This window comes from Malaclemys terrapin, chromosome 2 (genome assembly GCF_027887155.1).
Source record: "Malaclemys terrapin pileata isolate rMalTer1 chromosome 2, rMalTer1.hap1, whole genome shotgun sequence".
In the NCBI taxonomy this organism is placed as follows: Eukaryota; Metazoa; Chordata; order Testudines; family Emydidae; genus Malaclemys; species Malaclemys terrapin.
The window spans coordinates 266,035,301-266,054,295 of record NC_071506.1 but is presented as its reverse complement, the minus strand read 5'-3'; the positions used below and the strand labels follow the sequence as shown (position 1 = coordinate 266,054,295).

Sequence of the window (18,995 nt, the reverse complement as noted above, 5' to 3'; positions counted from 1 at the left end):
GACTTGGAAACCCTGCAGGACAGGAGAAGATACTCCCTTTTACCTGATGTCCCTCAGTTCTGCAGTAGAGGAGTCTCCTATAGTAGATGAACTCACATCAATTTAGCATTTAAAAGGCACTGAGAGGGAGGATATCTGGGGTTTTAGAGCAGCCCATTAGAGAAAGGTGCCACTAGTGAAGGTAAGACGTAGATCTGAACTTTTCCAACATTCAGGGACATTCAGTGCTAAGATATTTATTTCAGTCCTATCTCTGTTAATACTATAGGGAATACATTAAACACTCTGGGACTATCAATTCACTGCTGTAAATTTAGAATAAGAACATTCCCCAAAAGTCCTTTACTTTAAAAAAGTTGTACAAGAAAACCCCAAAACAAATCCCAAATGTTAAAAGCTAAACTCTAATGTGAATTCTTTAAGGAATATTACACTCCTACCTCTGAAAAAGAAGCCTTTGCCTCCTCATGTGTGTCATGGTATTCATAGAAAAGTACAATTTCAGATCAGTTTAGGACTTGTAAGTAGTTAAACAAACAATCAGAGAATCTGATTTTGTTCTGGTTCCCTCTGTAGAGCAGGTACCTACATAGATGTATGTGCTACTGAAACCTTTTTTTTTTTTTTTTTTTGGGGGGGGGGGGGGACTTTTGTTGCAACCAATATATTTTTGGCTCTTTGGAGACAACAAAAGCAGATAGCAGGCTTGTTAGTGCTGACAATGCTATAAAAACAAATATTACAGATGACATCTCAGAAAGGTAATGTAATATCATGTCTGCACTGATTCCATTTGCATCCTTCCTACAGTTAAACAACATGATTAGGGTCTTTAAAAAATAATAAATCCTTCTGCGCTTCTCTCATTATCCTAACTTAAAAACTAGAGCTAGTCAGGAATTGCCAACAATTTTTTTCAGTGGAAAATGCAGTTTCCACCCAGTCAATATTTTGTCAAGAGAAACTTTTGATTTTGTTAACTTTATTTTTCATTGGGGAAATCAAAACAAAACAAAATACTTCCGTTTGTCAAATCAAATCGAAATGTTTCATTTCAGGTCAGTTCACCATTGTACTGCATCTGCCTGAGCTGTGCTTCCTGCAGTGCATCATGGAAGTTGCGGTATGGGTTCCACATGACCTCATTCTCCTCTATGGGCCAGGACTCTGAGGTAGCACCAAGCATCCTCTCTCTTAGGTTCCTGGCTGACTGGTTCTTGCTCATATGCTCAGGGTCTAACTGATTTCCATATGTGGGGTGAGGAAACAAATTTCCCCCAGGTCAGATTGGCAGTGACCTTTGGTTTTTTTTTGCCTTCTTCTGAAGCGTGTGGGTGTGAGTCACTTGCCAGGATTATTTGGCTCACAATCATTTGCCTGCCATTGCAGGCACCTCGGGCACTAGTGCACCTCAGCCCTCCTATTCTTGCCTGTGGCACATAATAGTTAAGTCTCCTGAGGGCTCGATCTAATTTCAGTTATTGGGTTTAGTGTGCAAGTGGTGGATGGTGTTGGTGGCCCGTGATATACATGAGGTCAGACTAGATGAGGCTGGTGTGTCACTTCTGGATTTAAACTCTAACTCTAGGAACAGAGCTTCCTGGCTGGATTACATTTCCCATGAAGCAATGCAGTCTCTCCTCTGGCTGAACCACTGCAGTGTACCATGGGAGTCCCATGACTAATGTGCATCATGGAGAAAGCCTGACCCATACAGGAGAAGGGGGGCAGCACCAAAACTACAACTCCTATGATGCACTGTGGCTGCTCAGGTTGACATGGACACAATTCAATTCAATTGAACTGACTCAAAATATAGTATTTTGATTATGGGAACATCAAAACACAACATTTTGACTTTTCCAAATTGAAAGTTTTCCAAACTTTCCAGTCCATTAAAAATGTCAATAGTTTGCATTTTCATCCTGGTTCAGGACAAAAACTGATGTCAAAATATCAGAATTTCCTATGGGATGAAAGTTCCCATTTTTGACCAACTCTACTTAGAACCTCTCTCCTGCACCAAAACTTATTCTTCACCACAGTTGGGAAATGCAAAGGAGTGTACAGAGCCAGAACCATCTAAAAATGACACCCTTATAACAAGCACCATTCCTGGCTCTGTGGGATCCTGAATAACACAACCTTAGCAACTGTTGAGTTTAGACTTTAGACTTAACTCTAGACTTTAGAGTCCTATTCTGACCAGAACACAAAACTAATGGCTCAAAGTGATCATAAAATTTAACAGTACTAGCAATGCCTGCATATCAGGGCAGAACCAGGTTTGGGAGCAACTTCAGATCTCTTGTTCCACAAGCAAGAAATTATCACAACCATCGTGAAAGTGACCTGCATAGAAGCCCAAGAGGTGAGGAAGGCTATATTCATTTTTTGTTCATCTAAGCAACTATTAAGCGCAGAATGTTTTGTTCTGGAATTTATTCACCTGTATTATCTTTATTCTCCATGAGATAAATTTAAGTATTATTTTATTTATTTTAGTAGAACTATCTTACCCTGCACACGTTAATTTTGGTAGCAATAAAGCAACAGTCTGGGAAGAAGGGCTCTTGCTCTGTTTTACAATCTGCACACTTAGATAATCAAAGGCAATGTTACAAAAAAACAAAGACTGCATATCTCAGTTTGAGATCTCTACCTGTCATCTACTTTTCATCCATTTGAAATAAATAAGTAAATAAATAAATAAATAAATAAAGCAAGCAAGCTATGTTTCTCAGAGTGACTCTTTCAGGTAACTACATATTAGCTGTTCTCGCTGTGGCTATTTTTGTGTTTCTTTATTTAACATTACCAGGTCTTATCTGCCAGTCTGCACACCTAATAGTTGTAAGAGTTTCAAAATGAACAGAGGCAATAAGAAAATAGATTCACCCACTGGTTATACTCTCCATAATAGATCTGACAGCAGACTAGTCATTAAAATATGCTCCTCATAAACATATTTTCCAAATGCCCAACAGATCCACTACATCATTAATTCTAGTGCCTTTTGTATAGTTTAATCTTCCACACCCAAACACAGGTGTCACACAAGGAGGTGGACTTTTATTATTGTGCATTCATAAATATTTTTTTCAGGTAAATGATAGTCTCCTTCTCGTGAAAAAGGCACAGTAAGTGGCCAAACTATAAATGGTAGAAACTTATTCATTTTGGGAAAGAGGTCAGCGAATGGGGAAAAAAATCCAATTTTTGTCTGTTTCACGTTCAGTTACATCTTTTCCTATGCCCTACTGCAGCCCTGGCTAAGAATGGGCTCCCGAAGTCTCAAACTCAGCAGGGATGGGTCTCATCAACACTTTGATGGGAGATCTCCAACTTAAATTCAAGTACTGCAAGAAGTGGTGGTTGCCATTTTACAAATGACATTCTTATTTCTGAATCTGTATTGAAGCAATACTCCAGCATAGGGTCAGGCGTATTGGACTGTTGCAGGTACTGTTTTTGAGATGAAAAATAAAAGCTTCTGACTGCTTCTGGCCTAGCAGAGGCCCGGGGACTTTTTGTGAGGCCAAGGCGGTTAGCTGTGATGCACCAGCCAAATTCCATTTAGAGTAATTCTGTTCTGTTATCCCAAAATCCCCCATAGCTCCATTAAAATGAAGTAATCTTCGCATACTGTCCTAAAACTATTATATAGTATTCCTGTACATTTTTTAGAGGCTTCTGCTTCTCATGCCAGTAGTGATAATATTTCAATGGTGGGAGCAGTGATCTTTCTATAAATGCAGCTTCTAATATTTTGCAGTGCTCGGGACTCTCTATAGTGCCTTTTCCTCTACCTTTCTCCCTATCTTTAGAGTTCAAATAGTAATACCAAGACATATTTTTCTTACCAACAAGATGGACATGGAAACTATGCACAATTCTACACAGGAAGAAGCAGTTTTATTAAACTAGACACTTGTAGTCTATAATAGTTTTGAAAAACCATTTAATGTGGTGCATGCCCCATCTGTACTGGCAAAGGATCTACCGTATATACTCGTTCATTAGCCTGTTCGTTTATAAGCCGACCCCCCAAGATGGATAAGTAAAAATAGCAAACTGTATGACCCTTTCATAAGCCAACCCTATATTTCAGGAGCTGACAAACTTTGGCTCCTGGCCTGCTAGTGGGCCTGGACATTTTGTTTACCTGGAGCGTTCAGAGGCACGGAGCCCCTCATCTCCCAGTGTCCGCGATTTGCCGTTCCCAGCCAATGGGAGCAGCGAACTGCAGTCACAAGGAGCTGAGGGGCTCCGTACCTGCAGACGCTCCAGGAAAACAAAACAACAATGTATTAGATATTCAATTCAATGATTCCATAGGAGTTTTAATTCATCAAATTTTGGTGTAGACCCATTTATAAGCTGACCCCCGCTCTTTGAGCCGTCCCTTTTTTACCCAAAGTATTTGGCTTATGAAAGAGTATATACGGTACTTAGTGCTGCATTAACATCTTGCTATTACAAACTTGTTTAAAGGTGGTTCTGGTTAATATGGTTTCACCACCAGCATTCCGAGGGCCTAAATACCAATCATTAATGTAATTTCTTCAAATATAACATTTTAATGTTATTAAAGGAACACTCTCATAGTTTAAGTCCAAAATTTCTGCCTAACTCAAAATTGTTGTATTATATCGTGTTGAGGAATATCTTAGGGCTCAATGTCCTTCTCACACCATCAATCTATTCCTATGGGAAAGATGGGGATTATTTAGGGTTGGGGAAGGTAGAGGACCTTTCCAAAGAAAAAACTTTGTTCTGACCCTGTTTGTTCTAGTTAATAGTTAACTAGCCTCAGACCACTGCAGACATCTTTGGTGAAGCTGCTTATATGATCAGGGCCAGTGCTGACCAACAAGGGTGAGAGGCACTTGCCTCGGGCACACAAAGCAGGCGGGGGGGGGGGGGGGGGGGGGGAGGAGCGCAGAAAGTGGTGGATAGAAAAAAAAAGCTGCTGGCACGGAGATATTTATAATCCAGGTGATCTCTCCCCCCCCCCATGCCTCCCCCAGTGTTTCCCAGCCCCACTTGCTTCCCTCCCCCCTTCCCCAGCCCCAGAGGAGCAGAGAGTCCCTGTCTTTCTCCTGCAGCAACTGCTGCCACAGGGTCCTAGTGCCCCCCAACTCGACTGCCAGGGCAGACTGACTGTGAGCCTGCCCTTCCCCCTCAGACCCTTTCATTTTCCAATGGGACCCTCCAGCAGCACAGCCCCACCCCCCGCCCACAGTCACTGCTCCTGCCCCACCCTGGGCAAGGGGCAGCCCCATCCCTCACCTCCAATGAGGCTACAGTCAGGGGCAACAGCAGGGTAGGAGGCACACGCAGCACCCCCGGCACCCACCATGGGGGAGGCGAGGGTGATTCCTGGATTTGAGAGGGGCCCTAGGAGCACATGCAGTGACAGTGGTGGGGGTGAGTGTGCTGCTGGGAGGGCAAAAAAGGGGGGCTCCTCCCCCAGAGCTTGCTGCTGCTGGCAGGGAAAGGGCTGGAGGGATTCCTCCTCTATGGCCCCTGTCCTGGAGCAGCCTGCCTGCATCCCAAACTCATCCCCAGCCCTGCCCCACCCCACCACAGAGCCCACATCCCCAGTCAGAGCTTTCACCCCCCCACCGCACCCTCAACCCTCTGCCCGAGCCCCTCCAGCACCCCAAACACCTTATCCCCAGTCCCAGTCAGAGGCCTTGTCCCCCTGCACTCCAACCCTCTGCCCAAGCCCTGAGCCCCTCCAGCACCCCAAACACCTTATCCCCAGTCCCAGCCAGAGGCCTTGTCCCCCTGCACTCCAACCCTCTGCCCAAGCCCTGAGCCCCTCCAGCACCCCAAACACCTTATCCCCAGTCCCAGTCAAAGGCCTCGTCCCCCTGCACTCCAACCCTCTGCCCAAGCCCTGAGCCCCTCCAGCACCCCAAACACTTATCCCCAGTCCCAGTCAGAGGCCTCGTCCCCCTGCATTCCAAACCTCTGCCCAAGCCCTGAGCCCCTCCAGCACCCCAAACACCTTATCCCCAGTCCCAGCCAGAGGCCTTGTCCCCCTGCACTCCAACCCTCTGCCCAAGCCCTGAGCCCCTCCAGCACCCCAAACACCTTATCCCCAGTCCCAGCCAGAGGCCTTGTCCCCCTGCACTCCAACCCTCTGCCCAAGCCCTGAGCCTTTCCAACACCCCAAACCTCCCATTCCCAGTCCCAGCCAGAGCCCTCATTCCCCAGCACCCTGACCCTCTGCCCCAGACCTGAGCCCCTCCAGCACCACAAACCTCCCATTCCCAGCCCCAGCCAGAGCCCTCACCCCCTCTCACCCTGAGCCCCTCCCACACTCCAAACCCCTCATCTGCAGCCACACCCCACAGCCCTCACCCCTGCACCCCATCCCTCTGCACCCCTCCCATCCCCAAACTCCCTCCCAGAACCTGCACCTCAATCCCCTGCCCCAGCCTAGGGCCTGCACCCCAGACCTCCTCCCTCACCCAAACTCCCTCTGAGAACCTTGGGCGGGTTGGGGGGCAGAGTTTGGGCATGGGCGGGTTCTGGGCACCACCAAAATTTCTACAAATCTGCCACCCCTGATCCTGCCCTGCAAACCTGAACTCCCAGCATTCTCAGGACACAGGCTGATCCCTAGTGGCCACTGCTGATATCCAGCACCTCCCTCTTTTCTTAACCTGCGAGTCCCTCTCTGGATTGGAACTGGACTGGAACCAAAGACCATCTTGGAAGCAACATTACCAGCCCAAGCAGTCAAAAATCATGAGTTAGACTCCCCCCCCCCCCAAAATCACAGGCTCTATCGCCGCTGCTTCATTCATTCTTTGGCGGCAATTCGGCGGCAGGCCCTTCCCGCCGAGAGGGACTGAGGGACCCGCCGCCAAATTGCCGCCGAAAAGCCAGCCCTGGGGAGGGCGCAATTTTATATTCTTGCCTCAGGCGCAAAAATACCTAGTTACAGCTCAGATCAGGGCCTAAATTAAATGGACACACTTTATCATAGCCAGCTCCATGTGCTTGAGTATTTAGATTGACAGTTCTCTAGTGAATTACAATATCCACAAATAGTATCACCATAACAATATTTGGCAAAACTTATTCATAAATGAACTGGGGAAATAGAGCATAGGAAACCATAGTGGGAGTACCACCCACAGCGGCATGAATAAGCATCAATAAATGGCATAACAAAAATTGATCTCTTTCCAGTTAATTGCCATCTGGTGATATTTTACAATATGAAGTTTAGAAAAAGAGATATTACATGCTGACTCCAACACAAAAAAAGATTGAGGAGAAAAATTGTTAAAATAATATGTTGTTAAGACTCTGCTTTAAATAGAGCTAATCATATTATATTCAACCACTTTCAAGCAGGCCTATTAAAACCTATGATGTCTTGGATCTCCAAAATCCCTAGATTGATATCAGGACTAGTGGGAGTCTACAAAGCACTGATGGAAATGAAAATGCCTAAATCCTCATTCACTCCAAAACACCTAAAGGAGCATGAAGAGAGCTGATGGGGCTGTTCATGAGAGGGGCTTTGACTTAGGCACTTGAACTACCCTCAGAGTCCCCTTGTGTGAAGATGATTTTTCAGCTGAAAACAACTTCTTAGTGTTATTCTAATAGAAGGAAAACAAAGATAATGAGATGAACAACAGCTTAATATTCAGTGTAGATCACTCTGTTAAAAGGGAATTAAAATGGCTAATTGTATGCTTGGACATGCACCCACTGAGGTCCAGTAATCCTTTAAACCACTAGTTCATCAGGACGGCCCTGAGATGCATCTGTTTTGATTTACTTTATCTTCACTATACACACCCACAGCCACACCATTTTAGTTATTTCTTAGTACGTGTTATATCAACCAACATGACATCTGCTACCCGTTTGCTTGCCTGCCTCCCATTTCCTTCACCCTTTCTTTGTTATTTGCCTTCAGATTGTAAACTCTTTAGAGTGGACATAACAGATGGACAAACAAAAATGCCATTGAGTTGAGTGTAGCACCTCGTTTTGCTTGGCTAACTTTAATGCCAGATATAATGTAGTCATGGTGCTATGAAAGCTTCCCCTCGCTCCTTTTCCAAATGCTACTCAATCATCACAGATAGCAGCAATTTCTGTTGCTCAATAAAAAAGTGATTGAGAGATTTACTCTGATTGCCACATAAGAATATGATTGAGTGATCTTAATGTCCTAGTCTATTGACAGTTGATAAGATGGAAATACTACAGAATAATACTAACTTTATTTTTTCCTTGGAAATCTCTGGTTTCACCATTGTCACGTTGATTATGAATAGGTCATTTTTCAACTGTTATTATTCAATGGGGAATGTCTGCATGTAATCCAGAGTGTAGTAGTTATGCCAAAAGTAACATCAAGGACAAATGCAGAGTCCTGCACTTAGGATGGAAGGATCCCATGCACTGCTACAGGCTGGGGACCGACTGGCTAAGCGGCAGTTCTGCAGAAAAGGACTTGGGGATTACAGTGGATGAGAAGCTGGATATGAGTCAACAGCGTGCCCTTGTTGCCAAAACGGCTAATGGCAGATTGGGCTGCGTTAGTAGGAGCATTGCAAGCAGATCAAGGGAATTGATTATTCCCCTCTATTCTGCACTGGTGAGGGCACATCTGGAGTATTGCGTCCAGTTTTGGGCCCCCCACTACAGAAAGGATGTGGACAGATTGGAGAGAGTCCAGCAGAAGCCAACAAAAATTATTAGGGGGCTGGGCACATGACTTATGAGGAGAGGCTGAGGGAACTGGGCTTATTTAGCAGAAGAGAAGAGTGAGGGGGATTTGATAGCAGCCTTCAACTATCTGAGGCGGGGTTCTAAAAAGGATTGAGCTAGGCTGTTCTCAGTGGTGGCAGATTACAGAACAAGGAGCAATGGTCTCAAGTTGCAGTGAGGGAGGTCTAGGTTGGATATTAGGAAAAAACTATTTTACTAGGAGGGTGGTGAAACACTGGAATGAGTTAACTAAGGAGGTGGTGAATCTCCATCCTTAAAGGTTTTTAAGGCCCGGCTTGACAAAGCACTGGCTGGGATGATTTAATTGGGGTTGGTCCTGCTTTGAGCAGGGGGTTGGACTAGATGACCTCCTGAGGTCTCTTCCAACCCTAATCTTCTATGATTCTGTGATTTTGCTGCTGCCCTTAACTCTCTCTAAACCTCTCTGTCAATTCCATGGCATCTATCTACAATTTGACCCTCTCATCATTTCACACCTTTGCTCCTCTCTCCCATGATCCTGTATATCTGTTTAATCCCCAACTCCACTCTCCCCTTTTCCAAACATCTATACATCTTCCACATTTACTTTTATGCCTCTACTCCCTTACACCTCTCCTGAACTTCTGACTCCCAGCACATAAACATGACACCCACACTCCCTTGCCTCTGCCCAACATCTAGTTGATTTCTCATATGCACAGTTAAGACAACCTATCAGAAACTTCTCTACCACCACTACTTTCCTCTCCCAGATTTATCTCTAAAACAATCTCTAATCCCTTCTCCCATTTTCATCCAATCCCACAAACTACCCCTTCCTAAATCTGCCTCTAAACCTTAACAGTGGTAACTTCAGCAATATTCAGGCAAATAACTATCCAACTGTATGGAACGTGTGACGGTCAGAGGTGTCAATCTGTTGATACAAGAACATCTGAGGACACTGCTCAGGTTTTGTGCTGGAGTGCAAATTTGATGAAGCTGGGCTATATATTATTGCTTTTGGAAATGGAAGTGGAAGTCTTTCGAGTGCTGGAGTCCATCATCAGCAGTTGCACAGGCAATGTAAAAGCATAAAGGAATGCAAGAGATTTCCCCCTAACTTGCTATTTCTGTAGTTTTCAGGCTTCCTGCTCAAGTTGGCCAAAATGGCCATCCACAAACCAGGAGGACGAAGCTCAATGTGGAGGTGCTCTATGACTCTGGGAGCTATTTCCAGTCCTCAGGTGATCATGCCTCCAAGCAGAATTCCTCTGGGCAGTGTCCACTGACACCTTAGACATCTTTGAGGAGCAGTGGGCATCATCAGGGGTTCTCTGCTCGGTGTCCTCCTCTGGAGCCTGGATTTTTCAATCTTTGACCTTCACTCCCATCCGTTTTTTCATTTGTTGTCCCAATAATTCATTTGTGGTCTGGGTTCAGTGGTTCCTCCCCTCATTTGAAGGGGGGCAGATCATTCTTTTTGGGTGGCCCTAAGCCGACCTATCCCAGTACCGATAACAGGTAACTCAGGAGACCCACATGACAAGTAGCTGGGAGCTTTTTCTCTTGGACTGAGGGAAGCCTGGGTAGCTGAGCTGGAAGCCTGACTGGAGGCAGGGACTGATCAGGTACTGCAGCCTGCCTAAAACTCTAGGTAGAGGCAGACTGTAATGATCTCGGGTAGTGGGAGTGAAATTCATGAATTTGGGCCAGTTTGAAGCTGGAGATAGCCAGTAAAAAAGGTTACCATCTGGGCGGCAGAGTCAGTTGTTCATGCTACTTTTCTGTTGGACTGCAAGTGAAAAAACTTTGAGGCCCTGGGGGAAGTGAGTGGTAGGAAGTGGATCGCAGGGAAACATGCTCGAATCATTCTGGGGTATTTGCTATTACTGCCTCTCATAGGGCCCAGGGTCAGAGATTGGGAGAGAGGGCCCTGGCTCCTCTATCAACCTTCATTTTGTGGAAAGGGCTGTGATGGAGTTTGATTCTGGGTGAAATCCAGACCAGTGAGGGGTTGTATCACCACTTGCCCTGCAACCGTGGGTGCCTTACTATGCTTTGCTGCTGTAGTTCCCAGCCTAGGACACTTACAGCTAGCCTACAGGCATGCAGGCAGGACTGGACTGGATTAACACAGGGATTTTAGGGGCTGCAGCCCAGAGCCTCTGGCTAAGGGGGGCCCCGCAGGCCACATGGGGCCTGCTGCTTCTTTTCATCCAGCCCGCGGCAAGTCTCCATGTTGCAGGCCAGACACCAGTCCCTGAGCATCAGCGCCCTGCTCTCCACGGGGCTGGAGCCACGAGTGCCGGCTTGCCAGCATGTCCTCGTGGCCCCTAGGCGAGAGGCATTCAGTGAATCTCTGCGTGCTGCCCCCATCCCCAGTGCCGTGGCCAATGGATGCTGCGGGCACAGCGCCTGTGGGCGCGGGCAGCGTGCATCACGCAGAGCAGCCTGGCTCTCCGCCTAGAGGCTGGACGTGCCGGCCACCTTGGGGAGCAGAGCAGCGCAGAGCCAGGGACTCTGCCTTAGCCCGCTGCACCGCCAACCAAGAATCACCCGAGGTAAGCGCCTCTCAGCGGAGCCTGTACCTTGCACCCCAACCCGGAGCTCCCTCCTGCACCCAAACACCCTCCCAGACCTTGCACCCCCACCTGCACCCCAACCCCCTGTCCCAGCCCTGAGCCCCCCCAGCACCCGAATTCCCACCCAGAGCCCAAAACCTGAACCTCCTGCTGCATCCCTGGCCCTCCCCCCCAGCTGGAGCTGCACCCCCTCCCATACCCCAATCCCCTGCCCCAGCCCTGAGCCCACTCCCACACTCCAAACCACCAGGGGCCCCACAAAATCTAATAGCCCCAGGACCACAAGAGAGTTAATTCAGCCCTGCATGCAGATCACATCCTGAGTATCTGTGTGCTCTGCAGCCATCCCTGGTTTAGCAACTCTGACCCCAACAGCCCAACCTGGCATCCACCAACCTTGATTGAGAAATACTAAGGTTCAGTTGTTCTTGTAAACAGACAAAAGCACATCATGACTTATTAACTTAACTGGGATAAATACATTCTTCCATTTAAACTCAGCACTGAATTGGTTTACAGTAAACATAAAACAAATTTATTAACAAAAGGACATAAATGAAGTTATGCCAAGTAAGAGGAATAATGTTAGAAAGCATTACAAGCATATAAAAGTGAAAACACCACATCTAGAAGTCTAAAATTTAACCTAGCAAGGTATAGGCTTTCTTCGGGATGGTTTCTCAACTATATTCAGTTTCCAGAGACTTCAACCCCTTCTCCCGCTTGGTTGAATGACCCATCTTTCTCAGCTTGCAAAAGCTCTGTTCCCTTAAGTCTGTCTTGTGATGGATCCTAAAGATGGCTTTTGTTTTTGCTTATATCGTCCGAAGTTCAATTACCTCAGTTCAAGAAGCAGGATGACCATACTGTTCTTCCCTTCCTTTGGGCTTCCCATCCCACTGTATGTAAATAGGGCTTCTACTGTCTTGATTCCACTATGCTTAATTTATATAGGAAACAGGCAAATAACTGCCTTTTATCTTGTCTGGGAGAGAACCTGTTTCTCCCTGTTTGGCCATAGACTTTAAAACTTAATATCAGGTATTCATATTTCCTCATATAGTGTTAATACATACCTTTCACAATGATATTAATCACCAGTGTGTCGTCAGCTTTCAGAAAATACCTCACTCTATGCACTTTTATTATAAAGTAATATTGTATACAATCAGTTGATTCAATTGCTTATCACTTTAGACACCCGGTCTTTAGAGACCAGTAAACCTGTGAAATTGATTTTTAGGAGGGTAACCCTTCAAAGTAAAGTTTATTAAAGCTGTGAGGAAGACAACATGGAGTCTGGTGGTAAAGAAAGCTTCACGCTCTTTCTTCCCCACTTGTTAGCTTAAATGGAAATTGTTTTGTTTCCTGCCATCTCCTTTCCCTGCTGTCTTGATGGTCCTGTTTACTACTTACATGCAAATATGGAACTTCATTGCCTTTGCCTGAAGAACAGGCTGGTCAGAGAATCAAATTCATATACCTTTGTCTAAGTGAGACCTGTTTACCAACTCCCCCTGACATGTTTAGTTTAAGCATATTTTAGTCATAATTCTAATGTATACACATATCTCGTAATACCCACCACATACATATATCACACAGTTTTCAAATGCTACCTCAATTCATATTTTGTACAAAATGATTACACTAGTGTAGAGTGTGAATGCAGGGGTGCCCAGTGTCACAGGGGCATTAAACACCTTTCCCTACCCCCACCCTGGAGAAGAAAGAGATACTGTAATCACTGAGTCAATGGCATGCCACCCACAGGGGCCCAGAGGTGGGCTGAAGACCCTTTATTTTGTTTAACTCTGTTATCCCAGAAGGGGGTGAACCCAAATGGTGACCCAGCCGGAGGGCCGAGTTGCTATGTACCGAAAAGTGGACCACCATAGTGTTGGAGTGATTACTGGTGAGGGACACTGGGAACAGGAGAGAGCTGGGACACAGTGACCTAATCACTAGAAAGCACCACCAGTAAGCCCAGTCCCCATCACAGGTGGGTTTGGTAATGTTAACACCTGTCCACTAAGTACCAAACTGAAATTAATTGATTTGCCATTCCCCAATAACTAGCCATCAGATGGAAGCAACTTTCAGCCACTACTAATCCTAGGCTGAATTCAAACCACTGACTAAAAAAGACACTATCCTTTTGTATACTTTCTTCGGTCTTGTCAGCCATTCAGTATTCTTGTAATTTAAGAATCAACATTTGGATGTAGAACTAACTCCATATTCATACAGACCCTCCTCTCTCTCTCACTCACTCAGTTGGGTGGGGGGGGTTGGGGGGGCAGAGAGGGAACCCAAGCCCCTGATCTGGCAGTTATTCATCATGTGTTCAACTTTACTCATATAAGTAGTCCCGGGACTGAAGCCCAAGTCAATTTTGTTTAGCACAGTGTTCTTTGTGAAATTCATACAAATAATACGCAGCACTATCTAAAAGTCTATAAGTTAATGTAATCAGTTTCTACCTACCTACCATTTTTAAAATTAACCTGCAACTGAAATGAAATGTAATTTACTCTGTTCATTCACTGTATGTGTCAAGCTTGAATGTAACCTACAGTTACTGTTTTATCAAAAAAAGGATCTTTCCTACTTCTTCTAAACTGAAATGCTGCCACATAAATTACAGTCCACTTGATCTTGGTTTACATTTACAGCAAATTTTGATCAAATAATTTCCATAGCACTTTGAAGGCAACTGTTATTATAGGGCACATGGAAACAATTGTTTCCAACAATTTACTTTCCAAAACACTTTGATTTATTGCAATCATAATAGAGAGCTAAAGATACAAAAACAGAACTCAAGTTTATAAACCACAGTAGAACTACATTGCTACATTCAAAATACATCATAAAATATTAACTTTTTTGTACAAATAACCACATCCATTTCACTGCAGTTCACAAGCATCACCTTCTGCATTACAAATTTATACTTTAAGTCACCATATCTAAAATAAAATTAATCAAAATACAATAATTACTTAACACCAATATTAAGGTGATTGTAGTCACCTTAAAGTACTGACCTAAGTTTAATGTTTTAGTATAAATAAAACATCTCTGATGCAATATTGTAATAAACAATACTGACAATTTCTTTTGTTCCCAAGTTTCCCATAGCATCTAAGTAATCTAATATGAAAATCAGATCCAACTGTATCTTTTTAAAAGAGACACTATCAAATTGAAACCAACAATCCTGTATGAAAATGTTGTACCTTCTATAGTTATAAGCAACACCCAAGATTAGTAAAACTGCTTGATTTATGTATTTGAAAACATGTTGTGCACAGCCAATTTCACTGTTTCTCCTGTGTAGTTATTTAGTAAGGGAGAAACGGACTAGCCGAAAAGATCCATATTGCCACCAGTAGGGGAGCAGAATTTTTTTTTTTTTTAAAAAAAGGGAATTTAGAAAACAAAATAAGGATATATTGTTTGTAGGCTGCTCTGTCGGAAACTGTTGTTTGTGTTCTTGTTTTTTAAAATAGTTAACCACCAAAAATTCAAGTTGGCAGTGTCCCTTTAACATATAAGGATTAATTTAGAATATTAAACTATCAGCTCTATTTTTTATCAGTCTTCTGAACACAGTATATATACTGGATACAATGTACTCAGCTGTTTTGTTTTTTTTTTTTTTTCTCTGAGAAACTGAACACCTTGTTGGAAAAGATAAGACCATCTCTTCTTGGCTAAATCTAGTTTTTTTGCCATATGTTTTCACATTTAGTTGCGTGAAAAATGCTACCAGTAAAGAAGCATTTTAAATGTCAAGAAGCAGTAGCAGGCAGTATGTTCTCTTGCTGATAATGGTATCTTATAAAAACACATTCTTATAGGGCAGACTTGCAATAGTATGTGCAATATAGGGGTAGAGGAAGGAAGATCTACAAATCTAATATTTTATCTTGCATTTTAGCTTGTCAATACCCAACTTCTTGAAACAACCACGTATGTATTTGTTATAAAATAGATATGTAATCATTTGAAGATGATCATTTTATTGTAATTAATAACTTATACAACAATTTTGCACACAAAAAGGTCCTGTGAGGTTCTGCAAGGGTGTATATTTATATTTATGAGTCAGTCTATAGTGAGACTTACTGGATCACCTACTAAATACAAACTAAATATGATTTTTTTTCTAAAGGTACATTGTTTTTAAGTGGACTCCAGCATTTATTATAGAGGTTTTATAATGCATCTGTATATATTTGCACTACTATGTGTGAAGAAAGTGGGATTGTGTTGAAACAGAGGAAAGCAAATGTATAACCTCCACGGCAACCAAAAACCTCAGACATATTGTACAGTGTTACATTTGCTTTTATTACAGTAATTGTTGCCTACAATTGTACAAACCCTTCATAAATTAGTAAAAAAATAAAGTTTTGAACTCACGATTAACAAGATACTGAAATGATGTTCCATAGCATGATTAATAAAATTCTAAAAGGATGGGAGATTTTAAAACTGTTTCTATGCCCAGCAGTGGTAGAGCTGTTTATTTTCCTGGCTTTTCTGAAAGGCAATAAAGCCTTTCCTCCTTTTCAAAAAGATCCATACTTTCAAACTTCTTGTGATTCCCAAAAAGATTTTAAATTTATGTTCAGGGCACCGGGAACCAGAAACTGAATTGTGTCAAGAAGCGGAATCTAAATGACTGCATTCTTAAAATAAAAGAAAATACTAAGATAATATAGGAATATTTTGGACACAGGCATATCACAAGATGTTGAGGCCATGAAGAGCAGGGTCCATGACTGAAGCAACTGAGGATGCTGCTACTATCTTCAGTCCAAAATCTTTCTCCCTAAAAAACATGTCTCACCTACCCCCCTCACAGCAAGCACTTAATGTCTTATTCTCTCTGGCTTGAACACTCCTACTGAAACCATTAGCTTCACTTTTAATCCTTTTTAACAAACAATATTAGCATTAGGAAAACTGTACAGTTTGCTTTAGAGGGGTTCCTCTGTTTTTAATTTAATTGTTTTATTATAGAAAGGGGGATTTCTCAGAGGAAGCTAATTTAGATAGACATTCTGATCCCCCTAACCAGTCCAGGGAGCCACTAAAATGATGCCAAATGCAAAACTCTCTAAGTCACCACCATCTTCTTGCAAGGTGAGTCACTGTAGGAAGCTGTAAGTCAGGGTGACTGTTTGGATAGATATCATTGTGAGTAGCTTTGATGGGGATTTAGTTATGAGTTTCAGTGAAAGGAGAAGGCTTGTTGCGATGAGGTTTGGATAAGATGATGTAGTGTTTAGCTGCAGAGCATGAGGTTAGTTGTAAGAGTATCTCTGAGTAGATTAGGGTTAGTGTTGGGGGTCTCATGATTTGGGGGAGCTGAATTTGGGGAATTCAAATGCAGGGTTTAGTGCTTGGAAGTTCTCTGTGGGAGGTTTATTTAAATGGAATCTTAGTAAGAGGACTTAGTTTGAGAAGGTCTCAGCAGGATAAGGCTTTTTGATGGTCTTCATGGGATATTGTTCAATAGTTTTGGGGCTCTCCATGAGTTAAGCTTAACCTGGAGTTCAGTAGTGTGTCAGTGGGTGGGTTAATTTGGGGTATCTCAGAGGGGGGTTGTTTGGGAATTTCTGTGTATAGGGATCTCAGTGTGAGTTTAAAGCATATGAGGGGTCCAGTGGAATGAGTTGTGATTTGGGGAGATTATATATATGGAGACCTTGGTGCATTTAGTTTGGGGTGGGTGGCAGTGGGGTACTTTTAATTTTGGGGGCTTGGTGATTGGACGGTTTCCGTGGAAGATTTAAGTGTGAGGGGGGATTTAGTGGGATGAATTTAGTTGGAGAAGCATGTGGGGTGGTGTCTCACATTAATGGTCTCAATAGGGTGAGTTTGGTAGGGTGTCTCAGCAGGATGAGGTTAGTTTGAGGGGGTCCCATGTAGTTGATCTCCATGGCTGAATTTGATGAGGAGATTAGGGAACTGGTGTTGAGATTCTCTGTGGGAAGCCTCAAATGAATGGTGTCACTGTAGCAAGTTTAGCTGCTGTGGATCTTACATGAATGCTCCCAGGGACACAAGTACAGGTAGGCACATTGGGGAGCTCTCACAAATGCTTTTGGTGGTGTAGTCTCTGTTCAGATGGATTTCACCTGAAAGCTCTCAGCGGGGAGGTTTCACACGATGGTCTCAGTGGGGGAGGTTTGGCAGGAGAGTCTCTGGGGATCTCACACAATGGACTCAGTGGGGTCGGTTTGGAGTGGGTCTCTGGGGATCTCACACAATGGACTCAGTGGGGTCGGTTTGGCAGGGAGATCTCACACCATGGTCTCAGTGGGGTAGGTTTGAGTGGGTCTCTGGGGATCTCACACCATGATGAGTCTGGCAGTGGGCTCGGCAGTGAGGGGGGCTCATGAAACTGGGAGTGGGGCGAGTTGGGTGGGGGTGTCTTTCAACCTGGTGAGTGGGGAGGAACTGGGGGAGGTCACACAGGAGGCTCGCAGGGTGGGCTAGGGGGTCTCACACGAGGCGCTCGACGGGAGAGGGCTGGGGGCTCGTGCCGAGGGGCTCACAGGAGGCGCCCAGCAGAGCGGCAGGGGGGCGGACAACGGGCGCTCGGCGGGGCGGGCTAAGGGCGGCAGGGGGCTGACACCGGGCGCTCGGCGGGGCGCCTCGGGCCGAAGGGATCACACGAGGCGTTCAGCGGGGGAGGAGGCAGGTTACACGGGGCGGGCTGTCCGCCGGGCAGCCCCGCTCACCTGTGATAACCCAGCCCAGCCCCTCCTCTGCGGCCGCAGCACTCACCGAATCTGGCCTCGGCGGCGGCTCCGGCGCGCGGCAGCGGGCTGTGCGGGGCGGCGGCGAAGACCGGCAGCAGCAGCAGCGGGAGCATGGAGCCGAGCGCCCCCATCATGCCTGGCCCATCGCAGGCGGCTGCCCGGTCCGCTCCGCTCCCTCCGGCGCTCAGTCCATGCTGCCTCGTCCGGGCTGGCTTCGCTTCCCGGCGGCTCCCTAGATCCGGCAGCAGCAGCTTCAACACCCAGGACAGCTACCAGCGCCGCCCGCCCCAGCCGGCCCCTCCCCGGCCTCCACGCCAGGCAGGCAGCAGGAGGGGGAGCCGGCGCACAGGCGCCTCCTCCCTGCACATGAATGAGCTCCGCGCTGCAGCTGCTTCCCATTGAGCCCCACGGGCCAGGGCTCCCGCCCCGCCTCGCCTGCCCGCACCCTGGACTGGGGGTGCGGGAGCTCCCCCCCACCCCTCCCCGGCCTGAGGGAGGGTGGGCTTCCCTGACTCTCTCTGCCCACCCCCAAATGCTTCTAAACCGTCTCTGCCCCAGAGCGAGGTTCCCTATCAGCAAACGTTGGTGCCTCCAAGGTGCAGGAAAGATCAGGTATTTAAAACAACAAAAAGGGGCCTCAGTGTGAAATGAGGCTCAAACGCCCCAAAATATCAGCTTCCCACCGTCACCCACAAACACCCTTGACATTTTGATCTGCTGCCACAAATACATTTTTCCTTCTAATCTCCTTTCCAATCTCCCTTATGGGGAGGATCCACTGGGCCCGGGACTCAAGTAATTATGGGGAACAAAGGAAAAAAATAACAAGGACAGGTAGTACGGTCAAAGGGTCAAAAGTAGGGAAATGGGTAGGTCCCTGCCAGACAGGTTAGAT

At 45.3% G+C, this 18,995-nt stretch overlaps 1 protein-coding gene across 1 annotated transcript in view; it reads right to left on the bottom strand.

Moving 5' to 3' along the window:
• The window catches only part of PTPRN2 (protein tyrosine phosphatase receptor type N2), a 970,322-nt gene extending 951,913 nt beyond the window's left edge, over positions 1–18,409 (bottom strand). Inside the window, exon 1 of the mRNA XM_054021089.1 lies at positions 18,126–18,409. Within this exon, the coding sequence (XP_053877064.1) occupies positions 18,126–18,234 (109 nt within the window). The 5' untranslated portion in view covers positions 18,235–18,409. The remainder of the gene's footprint in view (positions 1–18,125) is intronic.
• Positions 18,410–18,995: the final 586 nt, after the last annotated feature.